This window comes from Balaenoptera acutorostrata, chromosome 8, assembly GCF_949987535.1.
Source record: "Balaenoptera acutorostrata chromosome 8, mBalAcu1.1, whole genome shotgun sequence".
NCBI classification, from domain to species: Eukaryota; Metazoa; Chordata; class Mammalia; order Artiodactyla; family Balaenopteridae; genus Balaenoptera; species Balaenoptera acutorostrata.
The window spans coordinates 6,700,036-6,727,830 of NC_080071.1; the positions used below are offsets into that span (position 1 = coordinate 6,700,036).

A 27,795-nucleotide genomic window follows, 5' to 3' on the forward strand; every position below is an offset into this window, starting at 1 on the left:
GAGCAGCTTTAACACCAATTAAATCTCTCCACTCGTTAAGAATGGTGCTTAAAGCTAATGCCTTTGGCCTATGAGTATGGAGACTTAAACCGCATATTGTTATTCAAAATACTTACGCTTTGAAAAATAGTCTATTTGTTTGGGCTTGAAAGAAAAGATTACCCATCAGTGGAAAAAAAAAAAAAAGAGAGGAAGCATAAAGGAAATAAAAGTAAATTCTAGAATACCTGGAAAGCTAATCCAATTCAAGTTAACTTTTCGTGGAGGTGAAAATATGTAGAATTAAGAGTGATCCCTCTGTAAATCAGATTAAATGCTTTGGAATTTAAACCCCTATCTCTTTAGTCTCTTTTCATTTTTGAATAAAAAGTTTAAATGGGAACGGAAAAAAACTGCTCATTGGCTTAACATAAATCTTTAAATTGCAGTAAGCTTCACCCTCAAAAAGTAGTTGAATCTCTGAGGAAAGAGAAAAGGCTGAATTCTATTTTTCATAAATGATGGATTATTGTACCACACTGTGTATTTTCCAGTAAAGTGTCCTTTTATTTGCACTGTGTGATTACAAGTTTCTAAAAGTATGTGTGGGGTCACTTGGGTGCTGTGGGAAAGTGGAAGGAACACTGTTCTGTTAAAATCAGTAGTGAAATCAGAAGCAAACTATGTCCTGATTACCATAGGCATGTGTTTAAATTTTGCTTTCCTTAATTGGTTATGTTGTATTTACTTAAAATGAACAATTTGGCAAGTTTTTCTCCCTTGACAACAGAAAAGCGTAAAGTGTTTTATAAGTTTGGCTGTTAAAATCAGATTTGTAAACCACAATATTCAAAGAGTTTTATTGCTGTTTACAGGGGTCCAGTGATGGACTTTGCTTTATAACCATGTGCTTTTTACATTTTTAGTTTGTATTTACAGCGCTTTCAAGTTATTTGGTTGATAAAAATTATGCCATATATTATAGTCATCTATTGACTTTAACTTCTGCATATCTCTTCTTAGAACAAAGTGAGCAGAATGAATGATGGCAAAGGCCTGGCAATTTGACTTGTCATCTGAGGATGAGTATTTATGGCATCAGGAAATGGAAGTTGACACTCTAGTCTGTCTCCAGGAAAGTCATCATTAGAGGCAACTTTGGATAGTTTGGCTATGCTAAAAACTGTGTAATCATATTCAAGACTCTGCTAGTTTCTCAGAATGTATGAGAAAGAAACAAGCTAAAGCATTTTAAAATACTACTTTCATTTTTCTTGAAAAACCAGTGTACCTTACATACATTTCTCACATGTGAAGGCAGAAGTTGGTATTGAAAACAATATATATATATAACACTTTATAATTACTTTCATAATCTCACATTTATACCATGTGTATGTGTTTTAATTTACAAAGTACTGTTTAATCATATCATTTTTACTAGTCCCTAACTGGCAGAAAAAATACCTCTTTTGGCCCTTAATTTCTTGACATTCTGTCATGGAAAATGACAAGATTTTGAGGTGAGACTAGACATAGAAAATGGTAACCTGTGAAAATTTAGATTGATTATTCCATATCGTTTCAAAGGCAGACCTGAGACCAGAATTACTGAGGTAGATTTTTCCTGAAGGATAAGTGTTCCTTTAGCTCCCAGTACTAGAACCCAGAGCCACGGGGCTTTGATACAGCTATCAATTGGAGCAGATTATATACGACTGGACCCAGATGAAAGTTGATAGGATAGCATATAAGCACAGTATATTAAGACACTCAGAATGACTCATTGAATCATAACAGTTTTGAATCAGTTAATGCCTGACATTCATGGTCCTGTAAAAGCAACTATGGCTTGCATGGGTTTTCAAGGCACTTGCTATTTCTCCAAAATGACCTGAGGTCAGTTTCTCCTCTAAGAACCCTTAGTCTCTTATACTTCAAACTCCTTATCATGATGTATTATTACTACATAGACCATATGCATTTCTATCCACAACAGTTAAATCCAGCACTGCCGTGTATTCAGTAGGTGGTCAATGTGTGTGTGTGTGTGTGTGTGTGTGTGTGTGTGTGTGTATCACCTAGCAACACTGTCCAAAAATATCTGAGCCATGTGTGTAATTTAAAATCTTCTCATAGCCACATTTTTTAAAGTAACAAGAAATAAGTTTTAATAATATATTAATTTTAACAATATATTTTTTAACAAAAATATCCAAAACATTATTATTTCAACCTATGGCACAAGCTGCATTTCAAGTACTCAATAGCCCTGAGTGACTAGTGGCTACCATATTGGACAACACAGATCTAAAGCAGTGCTCCTCAAACCATTTTACATTCAAATACACAAAAAAGTGATAATATTTGCGTAGCCCACTGGAACAAATAAATAAGACTGCTCATAACCAACAACAACTTCCCAGGGGCTCAGGTTGCCTTGGTCCTGCTCAATTACCCAGAGTGCTGAGGGCATCCGTAAATCTCACTCTACATAACCATCCTGTCAGATACAATAGTTGGGACGCTCTGGTCTACAGCAGTGCTTCCCAACCTTTTCAAGTGATAGACCCATTGACCACCCTCACATGAGAGTGGTTGTACTTTTATAAACAGCTCATTTAATTAATAGATAGCAGATAGATAGACAATAGATAGATGATAGATCAGATATGTATGTTTTACATATATATTTTTATATACATGCTACTTATAGAGAGTTCTATTATTAAAATAATAGGGGTTTTTTTTTGCTTTTCACTGTTGCTTTACATTTTGTCAGTGTGGGAGTAGCCCTTCCACCACCAATAAACAAGAACTGAAGCAGGTCCTATAACTTGTCCCTTCAGTTTAAGGGAATGATTCTCAGCAGGGAGCACTTTTTCTCCCTCTCACCCCAGAAGACATTTAGCAATGTCTGGAGACATTTTTGATTGTCACAACTGAGGAGAGGATGCTACTGACATATTGTGGGTGGAGGCCAGGGAGAATAATCAACATCCTTATCCTGTACAGAACAACTCCCTGCAAAAAAGAATTGCCTGACCTAGAATATCAATAGTGCTAAGATTGAGAACCTTACTTTGAGGTAATATAAGATATTATGGTCTTTTAAGTGGCAAGTACTGTCTCAACTCAGTATTTAATAGTGTATAACCCCATGTGATAATCAAAATTTTGAACTTAATTTAAAATTAAAACTCCACTCTACACTTAGCTAGGAGGAGGGCAGGCTGTCTTCCTCTTCTTTTCCTTAGCCTAACACTTCACCCCAACTCCCCATTTTGCTAACACAAGTTTATAACTACTTTGTGGTCAAAGCTAGAGGAAGGAGGTCGCAAAAATGTCCTTATTTGACCAGTTATAAGAAAGCTTCTCACACTCTAGGCCTGGCAGAATTTTTAAAGCATACACTCTCCCTTAGGCACTTTTGCGGGTTCCTTGGAGACCCCACTGGGAAAATTTGACTTCAGATCCTCTAATTCAGGCAATTTATTTTCTTCCAGCTGCAGCTCCCTCCTAAGTCTCTCTCTTTTTTCTCCTGAGTTCCTCAGGAGAGGATAGAATGACTCAAGTAAAGCTCCCGTACAACTGTAACTTAGTAGAATGTTTTGCACCCAATAGCTACTTAAAAAATTTTAGTTGATTAAAACCATTCTACTTTAAATGACTACGTGAGCTCCTGATATTTATGTTTTCCTTCCCCTTCCATTCTTTCACCAATACTCCAATACGTTAGAATACCAGATAAAAATCCTATGAGACTGGTCCCATATCCAAACTGGACCTTGGACAAATTACTTAGCTTGACTCTTTCACTTAGCTTCTTCATCTCTAAAATGGATGAATTAGTTTATATACTTCAAAAGGTCATTTGAGATTTGATTCAACAAATATTGACTAAACACTTACTAATGCTAAACAGTGTTTGAGGTATTAGGGACACATTAGTGAACAACATTTGTAAAAGTAGATAAAAATCCCTGCCTACATGTAGCTTACATTGCAGTAGAATTAGGTTAAATCATATTAGGTGCTTAGGAGAATATCAAGCATAAATTACGGTGTCAATACATTTTAGTCATATTATTATTAACCCAACTGAATGATTGGCTTATTATAAAATATGATTTGAGAGGAAAAGAACCTCTACGTTCCTACTTAAGTGCCCCAAATCCTCACATGACATCAGTAATTAGGTTAAGACAGTAAAGGGCCCACTTACGATCTGTATCTCAGGTCATAGAGATAATAAATTCCTATCATTTCAGTAATTATTAATGATAAGAATCATTGTTAACAAGTTCGTTAATAAAGTCATTCATAATAAGATACCTTGAATGTATTTAGACTCCATGCTTAATGAAGGTACAGACCTTAAGTGTTACGTTCATCATTGAATTCACAGCGTTTAGCATGGGATTGGATCATTAGTAGACATTCAGCAAATATTTGCTTAGGAAATGAATTTGACGCACACCGAACTTTGAAGATAACAGTGAGGCTAGGAAACTGAGGATGGGGGACTGATGAAGACATGGCAAAAGTTTGAGGCAATATGTGTTACAGAATTTCACCTAGTGGTAATTTCACACAAATAAGAAGAGCAAGAAATATCTGCTTTCTGAAAAAGAAATCACTTTGGGTTAACTTGATAAAGAAAATTGACGAAATTATTTGGGCAAGCAGCATCTTTGAAAATGTCTACATTTCCTACAGGCAGTATATAATCACAATTAATTGAAATTAACCAGAGCTTTTTTATCTCTAAGTTAGATGAACTTTTCTACAATTTTGTGTATGGATACAGTTAGGTGGAATTATACAGATAAAGATTATTGTGGTAAATATGAGGAAATGAATGTGAAAATAAATTGTGAAAATATGGAGCTAACCACATTCTCATTACACATGCATGTTGCAACAGAGCTAATATTTTCATATGGGCAAATTTTTACTCCTATGCCCTGTCTAAACAGAAGGGCCTGAGCTATTAATTCAGGTAGTTGTCCCATAACTGCTGTTTTCTATTCATATTTGCATAAAGTAATAATCATAAAGGAAAAATTTACTGAAAGCCTCTGACTTTTTTTTTAATCTCCAGTGTTCAGACTGCATCATAGTGCTTCTGATACAAGCGACAAAAACCGAGTTAAAAGCAGATTAAAGAAGTTTATTACCCGAAGACCTTCCCTGAAAACTCTGCAAGAAAAAGGACTTATTAAAGGTATAGAACATTTTATACTTTTACTGTAACAGTGATAAGTAAATGTGCCTCTGTGTCCATAGTTATTCAGCTCGAAAGGAGTATTAAGATATTCTGGTCTTTTTAGGTTGCTTATTAAATGTTCTGCTCTATAACAGAGGAAAAAATAGTTGTCCAGAAAACTAATCCTGAGAAAATAAAGGTTGTATCAGAGGATCATTGGAAAAAAACACCTAGTTTTGCCCTCAGAGGATCTGGGCTCTGGACCAGGAGCCGAGAAGAAATATCCTAGTGGCCCATCAGAATGATCCCATGTCCCCATGTGCCTGGACAATCCTAGTTACATCTATTGTCCCAGAATACTTAGTAACAGCAGCCCTTTTCATTCTCAGATGAGTCCTGATTTGTATAATAAGTTATCTGATCATGTAGTCATAGTCTGAAGTAAGTGCAAGGAAGAAAGTGCTAGGAAGAAAGTCCAAGATAAACTAGTGTCATGAAAACTTACAGAGTTGAGAGCTGGAGAACCTAGAACTCAATCTAACCTGAAATAAGCAGGTACTTTTGCAAATATATCTAAAGTATATAAAATATCCTAGACCAGCCCAGCCACCAGAATAAAAAAACACTCTGGCAAGAGACTGTAATTGGAATTCAGACCTTTGTTCTACCACTCACTAATATGGACATTGAACAAGTTATGATCTCTGAGCCTCAGATACCTCTTCTGTTAAATGGGTATACTTATACCCACCACTGAGAGGACCACTAAAACAAATTAATGAGATAATCCATTTAAAGGATTTAACAGAGTTTCTGGAACATAAATATTCAAGAAATGTCCTCTGCTATTATTAATGCTATTATTATTCATTACTGTTGTTATTACCGGTAGTGTACCAGATAGATGAAAGGATGGATGGACAGATAAAACCAGTGATGTAGATTTCTATAACTGGAAATCATCTGTTAGATCACACAGGCAAATATATTATTTTCCTAAGAAGAAAACATATGCATCAAGTCCATTATTCTCTCTGGTTTTCAAATTTTCTAACTGATGCATATATTTTGAAAGTTAAATACAAGAAAGAATTTGAAAAGAATTTGGTCTAAAATAAAGTCCTAAAATAAACTTTGAGAACAAAGTTGAAAGACTGATCCTTATAGAAATCAAAAAGTGATTTAATATGCAATTATTTCTCAGGAACAGGACAAAGCAGATAATATTTTCAGCACTACTTAGAATGAGAATTATTTCAATAGTTTAGACTAACTGTTTGACCTATCAATTTCAGTCCATTTTAAAAGAGGTGAACATATCACAAAAATCATCTAGCATTCTGAACCAATTGTGAAAGGTGAAATTTTATGCAGCATGAACGTACTTATCACTAATAGAATGGAAAATTCTTAGAATGTAAGCATTTGGAAGTAGAACTAGAACGTGCTTTAAATCAGTCTTTTTTTTTTTTAATTTATTTATTTATTTTTGGCTGTGTTGGGTCTTTGTTGCTGCGCATGGGCTTTCTTTAGTTGTGGTGAGCGGGGACTAATCGCGGTGCGCAGGCTTCTCATTGTCGTGGCTTCTCTTGTTGTGGAGCACGGGCTCTAGGCATGCAGGCTTCAGTAGTTGTGGCACGTGGGCTCAGTAGCTGTGGCTCGCGGGCTCTAGAGCTCAGGCTCAGTAGTTGTGGCGCACGGGCTTAGTTGCTCCGCGGCATGTGGGATCTTCCTAGGCCAGTGCTCAAACCCGTGTCCCTTGCGTTGAAAGGCGGATTCTTAACCACTGCGCCACCAGGGAAGCCCTAAATCAGTCTTAGCTCAGACTTTTACTCGCTGAAGTGTCCTTTTCAGTGGACAGCATTTGGTCCTCTACAGATCCAACTTCATATAGTAATACAGTAGTACCTTCAATTCTGCCTTCGAATTTATCCCCTAGATTAAAATTTTCTTGGAAAGGATTCAGTAGCATGTTACCTGCCATCCTGATAGAATATAAAACCAGGTAAGTAGCCCAAACAATCCCAATCTGGCATAAAGTCCAAATTTTTCATGACTGTAGCAAAATAAAAGAGGTTTTAATTCAGTGGCACAGTCTGGCCCCAGTCAAAATGCTAAAGAATTAATAACCATAGTGCTCTAGAATTGGTCTCAGAAAGCAGCAGAGAAACCGGATGCCTGATGCAGTTTTCATACTGATGTAGTGGAACCACCGAACACACTCCAATGATACATTTCCTATCTTCGAGCTCCATTACATTTTCACCATAGCTGACCAATGAGTCAGTATTCATTAGTGGGGCTATGGAAAATCTATGTGAAATTCCAATTTGATAAGCTTCCATTGTTGTCTTCAGTGGAAGTTTTCTTCCAAATACAGTTCAAGTTATGCAAATATAGTCACTTCTTGGGCTTGTTTCAGTTTTAACTGTGAATTTTTTGTAAGGCTTCTTCTGAGACTTTTTTTTTAACCAAGTAGAAAGGATTAAACCAATTTTTAAAAAACGCAGGCCTAGTCAAATTTAGTACTTTAAGTCCATTTTCTTAGCACATCTAAGGCAAAGACTTAGAAAAAACCAAGGAAATCAGTGTTTCTGATTGGTTATGAAAACTCACATAACATAAATTAATGATTAACAGTTAAATAGTTAATTTCTCCAAGTAAAATGACTTAACTCTTTCAAGAGAAGAATCATTTAGAAAGAAGGATAATGCCTTTAAATTTATTCTGCAGTGCATTTGCCCAAAGAATATATATCAAATTCTTTAAACTGTCTAATTTTCCACATGTGGAATAAAGGCCTCCATTACCAAGGTTTGGGAAAGCTGTATGTGGTAGTTTGCGTCTTACGAGTGTGCTTCCTGATACCTGGGGGGGGGGCTTGACAAGGCCACAGACACATTTCAAAGTGTTTACTCTTTTATGTAGTGTTCCCAACAGACTGAGAGGCCTGAGTTTTGTATTCAGCCAGCCTTTATTGAGCCCTCACTGTGGGGCAGGAAAGGCTGTGTTTTATGGACTTTAAATGCCCAGCAGAACTATATTCACAAAGTACTTTACGTGAAAAGAAAACTGTCCCAGTATCACACAGCTAAGCTCAGTCACAAAGCCTTTCTTCAAAACCTGTTTTTCGGACTCACGGAGACCTAGCCAATATGTGATTTCTTTGGCTAGGTTTTAGATCCGGAAACAGTCTCTTGATGGGGCTGCATTTTCTGATTTCTTTAATATGACTAATGAGAAGGGTACATTGTGATGCCAAAAAGGGGCCAGCAGATAATTCTGAATGATCACCCAGTGGAAGGAAATCGTAATAGCTCAGGTGGGCGTTGCAATCATTGTGCCCTTGCAGTGGTAGCTTCTGAAAAGCTTTCAGTTTCTCCAAGTGCTTTCACATTTGCCAAGGGAATGGCAAGAGCTTTTTAAAAGTATGAGTTTATTACATTGAGCCTCTCATAGAAAACAAAACTCCAATCAGTATAATGTGTAAATTATAGGGAAGAGGGTACATTTTAGGGCGGTAGGTGTGCTTATACATGTCCTCTGCTTGCTTTTGGAGCTGAGGTAATAGCTCTTTCGCGTCAACCAAACTACCTTATGTAATCTTTCAAATGGCAGCATTGACATCCAAGAACAGAAAACACTTGGCAGTGCAATTTTTAGAAAAGATAACAATTGGTTGGTTTTTTAGGAGCAACTAGTGTTTCCTTATATCAAAATGATAGAGTTAGAAAGTACTGTATATTTAGAAAGTGGTTTCTTTCATCTTTGTATGGACAAAACCATACTGGATGATATTAGTAGAAATTGAGAGTAATGCTGCACTACTTGTATTTTTTACTCAGTATATTATAAAGGAAACAACCAGTCTGAGGATGAAATAGTATGCCTCCAGGATTTATGATGAAAAGCAGTGTTTTTCTGCCTTACCCCAGTTCTCCTTCTCGCAGGGCACCATTTGGAATGGTTTCTGTTCTCAGTTCTTCTGGTGGCTGCCTCCATATCTTATGTTATTGTTATTTGGGGTGTAGATTTTTGTCAATATCTTTCTTATCTGTAATGTTTTAATATCTTTATTTATAAAGCTTAGACATTACCTCAGATTTATTTTACAATGAATCTGACTTAATTAAACTAGACTTCATCTACCTGGCCCTCTCTTCCCCAAATACTCAAATATAGCCGGTCTTGCTGTTACTGTTGGCTTCCTCTGAAACATCCAACATACTTGAACCTCTATTTATTGTTCTATTAACCATAGAAAATTGAGACTTAATGCATCCATTGGCAAGATGAGAAGCGTAGTGTCCTTTTCCCCTTTCATCTCCTCTGCCTTTGCTATTGAGTCTTCTACATTTTGAAATTTTATATTATTTCACTGGTTTCTGTAATTATGACTTCTTTATAGGTTGACTCTAAAAGCGGAAAACCAAAAAAACAGCATTCGCATGATTATGATTAGGTAAGGCTGCTTACTGCAGCAACAAGTATTAGACTTCCTTCCCTTTTCTTACAACATCATGACCCTGTGACTCTCAAAGAGAAATGCCCCTTGATCCTAGTGAAAAAGATTCTCCTTTCTTTTACATTTGAAGGTTATATTAGTAAGTTTATGTTGTTTCACAACCACAATCAAGTCTTCTATTTTCCCGCCCCCCGCATATTTTGAATCTAAATGTGAAAAAAACAGTCAGTTAGTCATGAGCATTTACTTCATATTTATCATGTAAATATTATGGAATTTTTCCCCAGGTAATTTGCCAGATTGGATTAACTTATCCATGGGTCCAATGCTATGCCATATCGGCCACACATATTACAATGTTCTTATTTTTAAAGCTTATGCTTCATCATTTGCTTATAATCATGCTGTTGTTTAGTTTGATATATTTTTGGATTGTGAATTCCTTGTACAGATGTTTTTTCCCCAAGAGTTTTATTTTTTATTGCTTTCTGAGCCTTTACATCCTCAAAGGCTTTAATCCTCTCAATTAAACATTCTATATACTTTAGTCTGTGACTCCCTGGTTTTTACCCCAGAATGTTTTCTGAAGTCCTTCCGTCATCCTGCTTCATTTGTATTGGTTGTTTTACAGGCTTCACCTTTATCACCCTGTGATTTCCTTTCACTGATCTTCTGAGTTGTATTCACTGTCTTTGAATCACATGTCTTTTCTTGCTTGCTTTAATTTCTTCTATTTCTATGTAACTCCAGTAATTCATTTAGGAAACATGAGACCTTGACTGTCTAAAAATATCTTCAGGATGCAGGCACACTTAATCAATAGTTTAGTTGGGCATAAAATCCCATTGCCTCTAGAATACAGAGTTGCAGCTTCCATTCTTACTCTTGTTACTTTGAATTATTTTTCTTTCAGAATCATTGAGGGGTTTTTTGGTTTTTTGGTTTTTGTTTGTCTTTGAGATTCTGCAATTGAGATAATGTATATTGGCAGAATTTTTAAAATTTATTCTGCTTGGCACTCAACTTGAAGAACTGTGACTCTTTGACTCCGGAATTTTTTCTCTTTATTATTATGTTAATAAGTTTCTCCCATCAGTTTTCTCTGTTTCCTCTTTTGTGATCTTTATGATGTGAGTATTAGATCATCAGGATTGATTTTTCTCATGTTCTGAAAGAATTCTCAGTTTGATCCCCCCTTTTTTTTAAAATTTTTATTTATTTATTTTTGGCTGTGTTGGGTCTTTGTTGCTGCGTGCGGGCTTCTCATTGCGGTGGCTTCTCTTGTTGCGGAGCACTGGCTCTAGGTGCACGGGCTTCAGTAGTTGTGGCTCACGGGCTCTAGAGCGCAGGCTCAGTAGTTGTGGCACACAGGCTTAGTTGCTCCATGGCGTGTGGGATCTTTCCGGACCAGGGCTCGAACCCATGTCCCCTGCATTGGCAGTAGGATTCTTAACCTTTGCACCACCAGGGAAGCCTCCCCCTCCACCTTTATATTAATTTATTTCTACTTAAGCAATTATATTTTCTTATTCTCTGTTCTTTCTTGCATACCTCACTCTCTCACATGCTATGAGGGCAAAAATTTTGTTTGACCATGCTATTCCCATTCCCAATAGTGAGGATGGCACTTAGCACTCAATAAACATTAATTAATTGAATAAGTGAGAAAACAGAAAATAGATTATATTTTTTTCTAACTTATCTAAGGATATAAATTAAAATTTGTTGTTTTGGACTTCTAGTTTTTTTTATTTAAAAATTTTCTCTACTTTGAATCATCAATTTCATCTGGTTCCTTTCGTTCATATATTTTTCTCATTCTACTTCCATCACATTAGTGACTTGACTCAAATATCTGGTGGGCCGTGGTTGTCCATTCTTATTACAGAATAAGGCTCCAAAAAGATAAGCTGGAACTCTGCATACATGGGTAGAGATAGCTTGTCAATGATATGTTTTTGCTGTAGGGTGACTCTAGGGACTACCACACCTGTCTCAAATATCAAATATTTCCATTGGATGCAGTATGCCTTATATACTCTTGATAAACTGAATCAGTCTTTATAGAAATTTTTGTGGTGATAGAAAATTTTCAACTCCATTTTACAATTAAGAAAATTGAATCTATTTGAAAGTAGAGCAGCTTTAGAGTGTGACTAAGCTAAGTTTAAAGGTAGATCCTGTCATTTACCAGCTATATAATTTAATATTTGGTTATCAACTTTTTGATATACAAAATTTACATCATAAAAGTTAAATGAAATGATATATGTAAAGAATCTCACACAGTGCCCAACTTATCTTAACCATTCAGCAACTCCCTCCCTCCCTTCCTTCCTTCTGTCTTTGCTTCCTTGTTTTCATCTTTCTTTCTTTCCTGCTTCTTTCTTTTCTTACTTATGTTTATGGAGGAAATCATGGCCAAGATGACCCTAGGAAACCATTCTCCCAAGTATTCTTTTAATGTATGAGAAATCAATCCAGACAAGTGTCAAGGAAAGGCAACAGTAACTCACTTACTTCAAGTGAAGTATAAAGATCATTCGCAGTTGGCTCATATTTATCTTTTTTGGTAATTTTTATCATGGTACTCTTTATACACAAATGGGCATGAGCTCATTTTCTTTCCTATCTACACCCATTTACATGGTGTCATCTAATTGCTAGAATGTTTAATAATTACCCATACAACTAATTAAGGTTTTTGTCATATGAGAAAATAATGTCTTTTAAATCACAGTACTTTTGTAAAAGATGTCAACCATATTGAGAAGTAAAGAAAGCTTTGCTATCCAAGTTTCAGATACAAGTTATCAGCCCTAAAGGTTCAACAGTTATGTTTATGAATAGCAAAATCGTTAAGAGGAAAGTATTTTTAAAATAACTTGTTAGAACTAATGTATGACAAAGTAACCTACCTGTCACATCATTAATTTAAGCAAAATATATATGCGCAACACTGCAATATACCTTTGAGTAGAGATATGCTCCAACTTGCCACTTGATCAGTGTTAGTCTAAGAATAATTATATTTGAATTTATATACTGGGGCATGGGTCTATCATTGCTTGGGCCTGAAATACTCTCACAACTTCCACAATATGCATTAATGTGCTTAAAAATATCTTGTAAATCTTCTTTTCTTTAAACTTCTTTATGGTTCATAATTGAACTGTGATCCTTACGTGTGAGCTGTGTCATGATTTAATATTAGCCAAAATTAATAGCCAACCTTAAGCTGCTTTATCTTGGCCTATAAGCTTCCTGGTTCCTCTGCATTTAGAGTTCCCAGGCAATTTCTGTTATTTAAAGGCTCTTGGGAGCGAATGTGTTGGTAACAGAGTACCACATAGCTAGCTTTTGTTCAATAATAAAATACAGTTCACCATGAAAGGTGGCAAATGTTGAGAAAAAAGTGCACCTGGGTAGCAGGTTAAGCCCATGTCTTTTAAAAGCCTGTTATCCAGGGAGGAAATGATCCTGATATTATGAGATATTAAAATCAAAATAATTTTAGAGCAACAGGAGAAAAATGAGGTCCAGAAATGGGAGTGAATTAGGTAAGCAGGAAAAGAATGAGCCAGAATAATAAATTAGTTTCCCTGAGGTTCAAGAACTTATTTTCTTATGGAGGGAGACCTTTTCACACAGGATTAGTTAGAATATATTATTTGAGATGGTGACTTATATATACTTGATTTTTAGTACCTACAAAATGGTTTTACCAGTAATTTCCTGGTATAACCTACTATATTTTGTATATTTGCAAATAATAATGTTTTCTATTATTGTTATTTTTTCTTCCTTTAAATTATATTACTTTCCCTTTGAGTAAAGTTCTCAAGATCTTTGTCTTTTTTTAGGTAAAAGAAAGTTCCAGATAATATCAGGCTTTAGCCCTAAAGCTGACTGGATTCCTGGTAACAGGCATGCTAAATGCTGAGAATATAAAATGAATAAGACCCAGTTGATTTGAAACCAGCATATTGGCATTTTGTTGTTAGCCAATGGCCTCTAAAACCCATCTTAATTCTTGCCCTGGCAGTAGATGCTGGTTTTATTCATTCCATGGACTATCTATCATTAAAAGATTGCCCAGAGTTTTGGCATGCCCTCCGGGGTTAGTCTAATCCTAGTGCCAGTTCAAAATATGGTCTTTAAGCCTTCCAGTTTAAGGACTGACAAGTTTCCTTAAAATAAGAAGAAATCATCATGAGCGCCAGTAAGGAAACAGTAACAGGTAGAGACAGGTTTTGTTTCATAATAAACCATGTTTTAAGCATGCTCTAACGCAAATTGTGTGTGTGTGTGTGTGTGTGTGTGGGTGTGGGTGTGGGTGTGTGTGTGTATAGACTGTATAAAGGCTAGGAAACCTCCCCCCCCCATCCCTGACATTGCACCAGCCCAAGTTTATATGCTCTCTGAAGCATATCCTCAACTAGCTGCAGATGACCAAAAGTCAGGCCAATGTGATATTTCCTTCCTGTGCCAGGAGGCTGCTGCACTGCCCTCTGGAGAGGTGGTCTATGACCCGTTCAATCCTCTAATCACATCCTAAATCTTTCCTCCATGAAACCACCTGAAGAGAAGAAAAAGATGCAGGGCTCTCCTCAGTGTTCACAAGAATCCCCTTTTTAAAGGTTAGCATTTATTATTGATACCCTGCTGTTTTCCAGCAGGTGTTCTCGTACCACATAGTTCCCTCATGACTCCTAAACCCAGCTCACAGACAGTGAGTGGAAGATTCTTCAGCTTAATTCTTGTTAGCTTTTCAGGGCCTCGGTAGACTATGCGAACTGTACCCAAAGCCAGTGCTGGCGCTTCACTTTCTCCTTTGTAGTTTTTATAATTCTACTGCTTGCACAAAGTACTAGCCGTTGATTTCTTTTTGTGGTGAGGTGGATAATTGAGGGAGCAGAAAACAGAATTTCTTCCTGACCTGCAGACTGATAATTTGAACAAATGTGTGAATAAATGCTTCATATGTAGTGAGATGAATTGAATTTTTCATAGTGCTTGGGAAAGGAGGTATTCATGGTATGATTGTTACATGTATTATATGTCTGTTGAATGTGTCTCTAAAGATGGTACATATCAGAGCTCTCCCAACCTGCATCTCCTCATCAGGGTCCACATTCAGCAGATGTGTGGACTGCTACAAGCACAGGAAATATTAATATCAACAATTCATTTTGACATATCCTAAGATTAAGAGAGTGTTCTTTTATAATATTTCCTTTAGCATCACTGACAGTCTGCCGTACAAATCTTCCCCCTCAAATTCATGTCTATTATAAATCAGCAATATTCCACAAATTCCCAACATAAAGAAAAAAAGAACTGTATCATTTTATTTGGGGGAGGGGCAAATTTTGTTCAGTATAAAAATATCTCTTTTGACTTGTGACCCTATCTGATTACAGACATTGAAATTTGACCAGCCTCTGTAAAATTTAGTCATCAGAAAAATAACTCTGTGTGGCACAAGTGCTATTCTAGCATATTCTATTTTCCTCTGTGGGAAAGAGGCAAGAGGCCGTATCAGAATTTGGATAATCATAATTGGGGGACTGTCAGTGTTAGTCAGATTGCAATAAGGAGAGGTATATCTCCCAACTTTCCTTTGAAATTGACTATGTTGCTCTAAGTGTGTTTTATCAAAGCATTTTCTGGGGCAACAGATCTGAAAACATAAACTTTATGTAGCATTGTTCCTCCTTAGATATTTCTCTTTAATATGTCCTTTCTTTTTGAAGATAAAATAAAAGTACATAAAAGAGTTCTGGGAATAGGCAGCTATATGTCATAAACACCCTTCACTCCCCCTCACGCAAGGCCCCCAGAGCTCCTGAAATTTGGAAATAATTTGATTGAAGTGATGACTGCCTTGATCTTGTTTGAATACTCCTCCTTCTTCATTGTCTTTTCTCTATGGGAGGCAGCAATCCTGTCATGGAGTCATTCCTGGGAGAGAAAGAGGTATTTCAAGCAACCATATTTTCCAAACACAAAATTGAGACACATGGCCTGACAGTGACATAATATTTGAAGTGGAGACTGTGCTCAAAGATCCAGAACATATGGTTGAAAGAGTGTTCTTATAAAAAGCAACTATTAAGACACTTTCTAGATTCTTATTCACAAAAGGCACATTCCTCCATCCCTTTTATTCTCGTGTAAAAATATTACCGAAACATGGGAACACTGACCAGTTTTCCCTCAAACATGTTGCCTTGGCGGTGCAAGAAGCACCCTGTTGACTAGAAAGTTAAATGCACAGCCATCAAGGAAGCAATGCAAACCAGACTGCCAAACATATTATGAATATATTGCTCTTCTTAAAAATGCTAGTTGGTTTTTCATACTGGAGTATTGACTAACTGTCTGTGTTTGATGAATGGTTTACCAGCCTGATGTCGACTTATGGTTAGAGCTTAACTTGTTAGTTCTGCTTTTGCAGCCAATTCAGAATAACTACAGATGCCTTGAGATATTAAAATTGACTGCTCAAATGGACTCAGTGTGGGAGTTTCATTGGTTTTAAATTGATAACAGCTGAAAGAGTGAGTGATTAAAGTGTACATGGGCATAGGACACAGCTCTTTCACAGGAACTCTTGTGAACAAACTCCCTTAGTGTGGGAATTTTTTCTGTCTTTTTATATCATAGTTATGTCTAAGCAATCTTGGGTTAAATTTTAAAATTGCACAGGAATATTCAGAAGCTTACAGGAGAAATAATTCCTGAGAAACTGAGATAAATTTTGATGAAGTGGGTTTCTAGTCTGTAGGGAACATTTAAAGTTAAGCAGCATTCCATAAGGTGGTAATTGTGTCTATTTCCCAGGCATTGGAGTTAGATAAGCTGTACAGGAAGCATAAACTGTCATAATAGAAGGGTTGAAATGTTGTGTACATCTCTTTCTTCAACTCGCAAAAACCGAAGCACCAAAGTGCCTTATCACAGATAAGTCCAATAAAGCCTCTTCTTTGCTGTCTTATTCTCCTGGGAACAGTTATTATTATTTTCATTATTTAAAAAGATGATCTGAACACTTTCTTCTCACACAGGAAAAAAAAAAAACACAAAAGAGAAATAAGAAAACTTTTCTCCCCCTCCTCAAATCAACAACACTTATATAATAAAAAAAATTCTATGAAAATGTACTTTCACAATTTATAGTAGCTTAGGGGAAAAGCCTAGTAAAGAAAAGAATACAGAGAAATTTAAAGAAGTTTATAAGAAAGGAATATCTGTTTATACATGTCTTCATCAACTTAGATTTTTCCGAGAGTTCAGTGCCTTTACTATCAAATATTGTAACCTAGCTCCATTCTATTTTCAATTGTCTCTAGTATTTTTTACCTTTGATAGTCTGTTAAAAAATGTTCAAAGCACTTTGTATAGCTAACTGATAGAGAACATCAATCTATAATAATAAAGTTGGGGTTTATTGAAGAAATATAAAGCCAAATATCATGTACCCATTTCACCTATACATTTTAAAAAGAAAAACTAAAACATTGTGCCCAGCTAGCATACCCTAAATATGTAGCAATGTCAAGTGTTAATTAAAATTAGTGGAATAATAAATTTAGATATATTTGACAATAATGTCAGGGGATACTGATACATATGTTCAGACATGTAAGATAATCAAATTATAAAGGAGACTATAATTTTAAAGCAAAATAAGTCGTATATATTTGGCCAATATTTATAAGAAAATTTGTTATATATTTACTGCTGAAGTTTTGCCCCAAATTATAACCTAAACTTGCCTAACTTGATGCCTTCCTGAGATGCATACAGCCATTGAATCATGCTCTGTGTTGTGATGGATAACTCGTACAGATAGTCATCTAAGAGGTTGTTACAAGGTTTGACATTTTCATAAGATTTAATTCCCTTAGAAATGTAAGAGCAAAGGAGAGAAATTTTCATTCTCTTTCAGCAGTTGTTGAGCTCCAATTTTTTAATGATTTTCTTATCTACCCATATTAGACAGGAGGGAGATTTTAGAGGAGATGTCATCCAAGTTAAACACATGTGAGGGTCATTAACTTGAATATATCACTCCTAACTTATCCCTTTGAACTTGGAACTCAGACTCATAGAAGGAAAAGAAATGATGCAGGCGGAAGAGGACTGGCCTCAGTTAACCTCACAACGGAGGAATCTATCATGCACTAGAGGCTGAGAAGTAAGAAAGCAGATGGTCTGAAAATAATGTCTTGAGGATATCTTTGTATCTTGATATTCCAAATAATCTAAATTTCAGAAAAGCCATTATTCACCCAGGCTCCCTCATCATTTGCACCACTTCATACATTCCTTCTCTGAACAGTGAAATACTGTATTTACATCTTTTGTGACTCTACATTTCAAATGCACTGGAGCCCTGAGCATGTTACAATTTCTCCATCTTAAAAAGAGTAATTAGCATAGGAGAACATTCAATATTATGTAAAGAATTTGACAGGACCTCACTTAATGTTTTTTAGAAACAATTAACGTGTCAAAAGAGGGATTGAGAGCCCTTTTTGGTTATAAATCTGTTTACATAATTACCAGTTGAAGAAGTCAAACATTTTAGGGGGAAAAAAAGCAAGGTTAGATCCTCTCTTCATCAAAGGCAGTATTCCCAATGATGTCAGATGTCTCAAATTCTCTAGCATAAGGTTTTTTTATTCATGTACACACTTGTATGCATACCTCTTTAATCAGAAAGATCACATGTTTATAGTATGAATGAATAATATTGAAGAAGAGTAATACTGGCTAGAAATAAACTGTCCATCACACAGGAGGAGAGACAGTTACATCTGTGTGTGAGGTTATGTTCAACTCAAGATGCCACAGTAATATGGAGAAAGTATCTCAAGAGTGGCTATGCAATGTAGGAATATAAGCTTTCCAAACGTGACCATACGGTGCCACAGACCAGGGCACTACATTAGTAGATACACGCCTGTCTCACGCTGCATCGTGGAGGACAGAATGGGAAGCAGAAACCCTGGCCAGGGAACTGTGGCCTCAGAGGGGACCGATGAGCAGGAGGTAGACAGTGGGAGAAACAAAGACCACAACCCTGGTCCAGGACCAGAAAGAAGGTAGAGAATAAATAGCACATTGGAGAAAGTTAGGGAGATGGGACATCTAATCTGAGGAATTCTGGAGAAGGCAGTAAGTACTTTTGCGTCAAGTTCTAGTGGAAAACACTTCCATGGGATAATCCAAAGCCATTTGTTCCTACAATCAGTTATTACAGTATGAGCACTACCAAAAGCCCAGAGGAGGCTTCTGTCTCCCAGACGCAGTTCTCTAAGGTTCTCAGAAGCTGCCATGGGTATGTGTGTTGAGCTTCAGTTTCACCTACTGAGCTAAATGGCAGACACTCAACTGAGATCTGCTAGAAGGAGTCTGTGCTAATCCATTTGCCACGCCATCTGGAGGCTAGGAGTGGTTGAGGCAGCCTCTGCTGGACAAGGGTCCCAGGCTGTTGGCTCCATTATCACCAGCCTAGAATCCTAGACTCCAAGAATATCTACCAAGACACGCAGCAATGCCGTGCATTCTTGGGAAAAAGAGATACTTGAATACAAAACAGTACTTAGTTTTGTGTGATATTTAAGTATATAAAGAACACTTGAAATAATGAAATATATGAAAGACTATTTTCCCTGTTGGGTCTGGGGACATGTGGTGTGAAGTGATGAGATAGTAGTGACAAACTCTCCCTGTGCTATTTGAAAGAGCTATATGTATTCTACTTTACTCAGGGAAACAATGTATTGCAGTCATTAAGCCCTAAAGATGGCTGAATTTTGAAGTAAATTTGAAGTCTAGTCTTGGCTCTGCTACTTATTTTTTGTGAATTAGGGCAAGGTAATGAAATTTTCTGTCTTAACACTTTCCAGATAATGCCTCTTAAGAATGTTGATACTTTATAAAGAACTATCAGCGTAGCAAGCAATAACTATCCCTTCTTATACTCCTAATTCTACTCTTACTATCGCATTGCATATTGCAAGTGCACCTTGTCCTGAATGCAGAGTAGGTATTCTGAAAATTGCAAACCAGATAAAATATGGTGAGATTTTTGTGACATTGCATTAAAAAAGCCAACATGTTGAGCATTCTGTGTGCCTCACACTGTGCTTGTAACATTGCATGTGATATCCAATGACGAGAATAAAGAACTGTGCTTGCATTTCTTTATGCTTTGATGGTTTTTCATATTGCCTACTCATACATATTCTGTAAATCACTATCTTCTAAGAGGATACAAAGTTACATAAAGCAGAATCCCCCAAGAAGTGAGTGAGGGGGGAAAATGTACAACAAATACGGCATAGTATATCAAACGTCAAATGCTTCAAGGGGCATTCAGGTTATAGATTTGGGAAAATTACAAGTGGAAAAAGTGTGGGTAAGATTAATATTTATTTTATTCTATAGCCTTTAAACTGAGTCTTGACTTAGAGCATTTGGATATGTGAGGAAATGGGTAAGACATCCAAGGTGCCCAATTGTAGGAAAGCATGGGAAATGGTGGCTTGGATGAAATGTAGAGGGTTTGATGAGAAGTCGTTGTGGCAGGTGTTTTGCATAGTGCCAGGCTAAGGAGCTTGTACTTTATTTTATAAGCAATTTTATTATTCACTCAGTGCCCATTATATATTTTTATTTATTTGATGAACATTTATTGAGGACCCACCATGTGGTAAGTGATGGGCTGGATACTAGGCCCATGAAGATGTATAATGCGAGATTCCTTCCTTCAAAATTAGACACTGCCTAGGAAGAAGTATTCTATATCAAAAAAAAAAAAAATTCATGTCCATACCCTGCCAACTTGGCTCCATTTTAAAAGACCAGTGGAAATATATATTGTTGTCCCTTACTATCCACAAAGGATTGGTGCCAGGACCCCAGCAGATAGAAAGTTTGAGGATGCTCAAGTCCAGTATATAAAATGCCATAGTACAGTCATTCCTCTGTATTTGCCAGTTCTGCATCCCTGCATATGTGGAGGGCTGATTGTATTAGAAAGCTATATTATGGAATTAATTTTACTTAATTCCTATATAACCTCAATGGGCCATGCCCCAGCAGCCTGTGAATATGAATGAAGTAACACCGACATTAAGGCACAATTATCACAAGTCATGACTCCCACCTGTATAATCGTAACAATTCAGCCTTTCTCTGTTTCCAAGCTCTCCCTAGCTATTTCTGGGAGCACCTGGAATGTATCACATCTGAGGAGAACTGCTCTCCTCATGTTCTTCTCCTTTGATTCTTCTTCTTTGATACCCCGTTGCCTACAAACTGGCCAAGGAAGGCGCCTCACCAGGCCACAGGCAGCCAGCATCTTCCAGTCGATGCCTGCTTTACTGCCTAGGTACAGTCCAGGAGTTTCCAAACCTACAAAAACTTCTGGGTGTCATCCAGTGCTTTGATTCCTCTGGTTCCACTGCATTTCTGGGTTCACTCTGTTCTCCAGAGCAAACAGGAAGAATGCTCTTCTCCCCAGCCACCTGCATGTTTCACTTGGTATTTTAGGTCCTGAAGCAATAGCGCTTAGGCACTGAATCTCACAAAGTGAGAAAACAGCTTCTTTCCATTCTGTCTGAGGCCCTTTCCTCAACAGAACTCAGATCTACTCCCTGGGACTCAGCTGGATTACATGAACCATTTTGCCATCTCTCAGAATTCCCATTGACCTCCACAAGCTCAAAATTCCTCTCAAGTCACTGTGTTTTCACCAACGAATATCAATACCTGCAATTAGACATCTGGGTGGTGACCCTCATTCTGCCAATTCAGTAGGCAGACCCAACTGAGGTACTCCATTTTATCTTTAAGTGTGCCCATCCCCCCATGGGAGGCCCTGTTAGCAGGGAAAGTAATATAAATAAAGAGTATGAAATAAACTGATATTGCATTTTCATGTGCAATATGCAAAGTGCATCTCCCAGGGAGATATCTATTTATTCAATTCTGTGGACAGCTTCAGGACAGGACACGGTGTTTTAGAAATGTTGTTGCATAGTCGCTTTCTACAGTAAGGGCTGAAAAAGAAATACACACCGTGTTTGACTGGAAACCCAAAAGAGACAAAATGTTTTCGGAAATGTGTGCATCATGGACTACTAAATTTGGGCTCATAACCCCTTCTCTCCAGTTATATTCCTGGAAATGTTTTTCAGTTTCTTTGCATAAAATAATCAGTGGACCACAGGGAACAGGCAAACCTGCGCAGAGTATACACCACACCTCCACGGAGCTAGCCAACACTTCCACAGAACCACACGATTCCCCAGCTCTTAATATGGTTTATTATAAAATCCTTTACCTGCCTCAAAGCACTTTTCATCAAAGCAGCTTTTAAGCTGAAGCTGAGGACCAAAGAATGCCTTTAACAGAATCCTGAAATAGCTTTTAACCCGAGGCTGAGAAGAGAAAGTGCTTTTAACCTAAAGTGCTTTCCTCTTAGGTGCTTCAGCATGTACCTAGCACTCAGCATTAGTGGCTGTGAGAACACCCTTAAGACCCAAATGAAAGAGACTCCATTATAGATATTCAAACCCGTTATATTAATATATTACACGTAATATTTGAAATCATTAAGCAGTTTTACTCCAACTAAATTTGAATCTTTTCTTATTGAACTATGCATTCATGCAAATAAATTGAAGTCTTACCACCTGGGATTCTAACAAATCTATGCTGATATTAGGAAAAGTACATTGTTCTTTCCTAGATTTTACTTAAATCCAGAGTGAGTCAAAATTTCCACACCTTCTCCACCCTAGAAGAAACTTTCAACTTTTATCGATCACTGAATGACATTTCCAACTTTAGTCCATATTTGTTTGGGCTAAAAAGGTAATTTTATTAAATCATTTAGAATTAATTCAATCAAATATCTGAATAAATTGTATGTATCAGGTTTTCGTCTTAGTCTCATCACTCAAACAGAAATAAAAGAACTGATTTCACAGTAATTTTAACTGCAGTGAAGTTCCTACTAAGTAAAGTAAGTAGACAACCTAACCTATAAAAGTTTTAACTTCAGAATAATTGCAGTAAGTTGTGTGCTTGAGCAGTTGAATTCCATGGACAGTGTTCTGTTTTAAAAACATAAAATGTACACAAATAGGGTTAAGGTAGCGAAGTTTGACATCTTTGAATTTTATTCCCTTTTCCTTTTGTAGACCCCTGTGTAATTCTAATAAAATGAGGACAGGGAAAGGAAAAACAGAAAGTATTGTCAACCCAAAATATAAATAATCAGTCTTTGCTAAGCAAAATTTGGCCATGTCAGTCATCCAAAATGCACTAATGCAAACTAAACTGAAATATATTTCTTTCATACTCAAGTGACCGTGGCACAATCTTTACATAAAAGTCACTTTCTTTTATACATTCTCTTCTCTTATTCATTTATTCATTCATTCATTCACTCATTCGTATATATTTCACTTGGCATCCAGAAGGGAATGTAATAGGATGCAATAGAAATACATCTATTTCTATAGGAAAGAGGAAGAAATTACATTTATCTTATTCTACTGTGTAAAGCTTCCTTCACCTTGAATATTCTTTTCCAGCTTACTCTATATAGTAAACTTCTATTCATTTTTAGTCCTCCAGCTCAAAGTTACCAACTCCATAAATCCATCCTTGCCTTCCTCATTCTGAATTAGTCCTCTCTTTTCTTTATCCCCAAACTATAATTTCATTGGTTGAATATTTTAATACCTTCCAAGGAGACTGTGAACTATCTCTGGTAGACAGAGATCACCTTACTTCGCTCTGCTTTGTTATTGCCTAGAAGGGGGTAGGAAAGAAAGGAAGCAGGACATGAAATCTTTCAGTGGTTTTAGAATTGCTACTTATTTACAATTTCTCATTCCTTCTTGTGGAAACTCCTATGCCAGTGGGTGCTCCTTTGGTAGAGGCTGCTCTTCCCACCAGCCTCACAATGTTGGGCTACTCCTATATTAAGTCTTTGGATTTCTCTTTTCTTTTCCTTCTCCTTCACAGACTACTGAGCACTATTCAGATATTCCAGGGCTGAAATATTCCAGCCTTGTGGCTTCGGATTCCATCTGCAAGCTTCCAAACTTAGTACTTCAGCTTCAAATTCCAGACCCTTGAAACTCTAGTCTTGCATGTTCAAACATCTATTTGACATCTCCTAGGATGTTTGGCAGACATCTCACATTTACCTAGAGCAACCCTTGGCTTCCTGGCTTCCACGTGTTCTCGACCTCAGGAAATACCTCTGCTCTTTGCCAGCGGGGGTCACCCTCCATGCTATTCTGTCTCTTCTACTCTCATCAACAAATCCCACCTTAAAAATATATTCTAAATTCAACCACTCTCAGTTACTTCCACTGTTGCCACCCTACCTAAGCACTATCATCTCTCACTGGACTATCTCACCAGCCCCCTAACTGGCCTCTCTGCTTCTTTTCCTGACCCCCTTACATATAGCCTCCACATGGCAACTAGAAAGATCATTTAAAAACATAAATCACTTTAAGTCACTTTCCTGCTCAATGATTTCCAATTACTTAGAATAAAATCATACTTAAAATAATATCTATTGCCCTTCCTGTGACCTATAGGGTCCTACCTGCTTTGTCCCCCAGGCTACCTTATCAGTTTCATCCTCAGCCATACTTCCTGTTTATCATTTCACTCCAGCTACACCAGCCTTCTTGCTGCTCCTCCAAGGTACGCAACTTACTCCCGTTTGCTACTCCTCTGATGAAATGCTCTGCCTGTGTATTGGTATGGCTCATGCCTTCACTTCTTTGGGTCTCTGCTCAATGCCACTGTCTAGCAAATGTCTGCCCTGACAACACCTCTCTCTTGCTCTCTATCTCCCTGCCATGCTTTATTTTCTCATAGCACCTATCACCATCTGACATTGTATTCCATGTTAATGTGTTTATGTGTTTGTTTCCCCCATTTACACACAGGCTGTGTAAAGACAGAGAGTGTTCTGTTCATTATTCTATCCTCTGAAGGCACTGAAAAATATTCAGGGATGGATAGATTGAATGGATGAACACAAAAATGCAGTAACATTCACTTGGTCAAACCATTCTCTATAGTGTTGTGATTCTGTGCACACACATATAGGGGAGGGTGTGTGTGTGTATGTGTGTAATTTATGTGTTGTGCTGCTCTGGGTAAGCAGAGGTAAGGAGAAGTATAGGGTAAAGTGTTGCCTAAGGGAGACAAATACAGAAAAATTTTATTCTCCTTGTTGCATTTGGGTTAATAAGCTCTTCATTTAAGATACAAATTCCTTCCTGACTAGTGGACCCACCAATGTGTCCACTGCATTAACTGGACCAAAATTGAGTTGAGATCTATTTTTAATGAGTTTAGGAGCTTAAAACAAGGGGCCAAGAGGTACTTCATAGAAGCATTGTTTGGGGTTGAGGGTGAAATTGTGAAAGGTGGAGACGGCTGGAAGCCTGAAAAGGGAAGAAGGAGAAAACATGGAAAGGACTGGGGAAGAACTCACCATACTGTCTGGATGGCAGCTAGCCTGTCTCTGACACTCATCTTTGGGCCGATCTTGTCAAAGGATCCCACCCCTGCAGCCAATGGTCCAACGTCTATCGGAAGCTGCAGACCCCAGCCTACCCTTGTTTGAGAAGATCTTCTCCCTAGAGCCTAAGCCAGTTTCCTCCAGGCCAGCCTTTCCAGAGTAGACATTATCATTTTCCACCAGCGACTTTAAAGTCTGTTAGTAGAGGAGATCCAAAAATATGAATAAACATGTGGGGGGAACTATAAACAGAAGTGTATATACTTTAAATTCCTATTTATTTAGATTCCAAACTACCTAAAAGCTAAAATAATTAAGCTTTTCCCTGTACTTGCCTCTTATGAGAAAAGAAATCACAAGTAAACAAGGCAATGAGAGAGATTTACTTTCAGTGTATATTAGAGACTCAACGGAGTACCAGCCCAATTTTTGATATCTATATAACAAAAAGCAATAGCTGATATTTTTAATCAAAGCCCTGAGGCATCATAAGACAATGCGGTACCTTCCAAAGCACTTAGGATAAAGTTCAGTGCTAGTGTTTTAGCATTAAACGTGTTTTTCCGCATCTTAATTCAAAGCCATAAGCCATCAGTAAACTCTAGTTCTTAACTTAAATCACCTATTTCTCCAAAACTATTAAGTAAAGTTGTGGGAAAGTTATATGATGGGGGCTCATATAGTGAGTATTTTAAAGGTGAGGAAGAGAAAAATGTAAGAATGGAAGTGGAGAAAATATAAGAATAGAAATATGATTCCCTGATAAGCAATCTGAAAGTTTTGGTCTGGAAACCTACTCCCAAAAGGAAAACCAAATGTCACTTAGAGTTTAAAATCAAAAGATGAAATCAGTTAAATAGCTGAAGTTACCTGTGTTGAGAATATTATTTTAGCCCTCCACTCTCCACTGCCCTGCCCTCATAGCAACCTATTGGGAAATGATCTGCCCATGTGTGTGGCATTCCAAAGGGAGAAAATTTCCAGGTGAATGCTACCTACTATGGAAGCTACATGGACTGTATTTTTTCTCATTTCAACCCATTTTTTAGACAAAATCTCAACCCGTTGGACATTGTCTATTGGTACTTCAGATCTCGAGTAATTGATGAACAGAAGTCACTAGGACAGTACTGGTGGTGGAGGTGACAATGCGTATAGCATCCTGACCCAGCTCTCAGAGCTACAAGGCAGTTGCTGTATTTCCTTTTTCTTATTTCGTGGATCTCCTGAGAACCTTGGATTAAACATCTCCAAGACTGGTCCCTCGCCTCCAGTAATTTCTTTGAGGAATTAATAAATTACTTTAATTTTTTTTTAGTTTTTATTTTATTTTGGAGTATAGTTGATTAACAGTGTTGTGTTAGTTTCAGGTGTACAGCAAAGTGATTCAGTTATAAATTACATTTAGTTCTCAATAAATTCTTTGAGTTTCCTCCTACCCCCATCCTTCAACATCATTTGAATAAATTTTTCTTTGCTTAAGATAGCCACAGTGGATTTTTTTCTATTGTAGCCAAAATCCTTGATGAATATGCCTCATTACCAAAATAATTATCCAATATGTGTGTGTGTGACCAAACAGTTCAATTTTTTGTTGTTGTTTTCTCTTCCCCTCTTTATTTCTTCATGTATGTAGTTCTAGGTGCTTTGTTTTTCTTCTTTAAAATTCACTAGAGTGGCCGCAATGGGCCTCTGTCCTGAAAGCAGAATAACATCATTTTGAAAAGCCTGTGGAGATTGTCTCCCTGCGTAAATGATGATAACACCGTCACATTATTTGAACATTTAACTGCCTCTATTGAGTAGTTTTCCTCATAGTTTTGATTCATTTGGAATCTAACTGACAAAGATCCCATTACTGGGTGTTCTCTTCATAATTTGTCAAAAAATATATAGCAGAGATGAGGGAGAATGAAGCTAATTTGTAATCTGGGAGGCTTAACCTGGTTATGCTGATGAACTAACTAAATCGGTCAAAAGTTTGAGAGCTTAAAGATTAAAAACCACCATTCCCCAGTTAAACTCTAATTCATTATGTAAACAACATGATTTGTAAGTGCAGTCATGTGGAAGGTCTATTTGTTTTTCTCACCAAAAGATGCTTTCAAAGAAAAATTACAGAAAATGGATTTTCTCCAACCAATGTGTTGCCTGCCACCCCTGGTACAAGCGCTGAAGCAGGAGAACAAAGATGTAATGATCACACCAGCCAAGGCCATAGGCATGTGCAGAGCATTCTGAAAATATTGGCACCCCTAGCAAGAGGTGTTTTCTAAATACAAAAAGTTGTTAAGAGAGGAATAAAGGATTACCAGTGAGCCCACAGATGGGACTATAGATGGGGAGCCGGGAGCTCGGGGTTCTGGGACTGCTCCCTTTTTTGGAATACCATAAGGAGGGGAAAAGCAGAAATAATCCTTGATGTTGTGCCAGCATAGCAAGCATGGATGTTTAGGGGGCAAAAGCTAGGTCATCAGTGCTTGCCGAGAAAACAAAACACCCTCTCTCTCCCTCCCCCTTTCTTTACACGGTTTTAAGATAGAAGGTTCTGTGGTTCAAAC

The 27,795-nt window shown here is 37.2% G+C and overlaps 1 protein-coding gene across 2 annotated transcripts in view; it reads left to right on the plus strand.

Annotated features, from left to right (window-relative positions):
- Positions 1-27,795, plus strand: part of ARHGAP15 (Rho GTPase activating protein 15) — a 610,484-nt gene that overhangs the window by 354,504 nt on the left and 228,185 nt on the right. For both annotated transcript variants that reach the window (XM_057551505.1, XM_007183022.2), the window contains one exon: positions 5,084-5,206. In XM_057551505.1, coding sequence (XP_057407488.1) covers positions 5,084-5,206 — 123 coding nt within the window. The remainder of the gene's footprint in view (positions 1-5,083; positions 5,207-27,795) is intronic.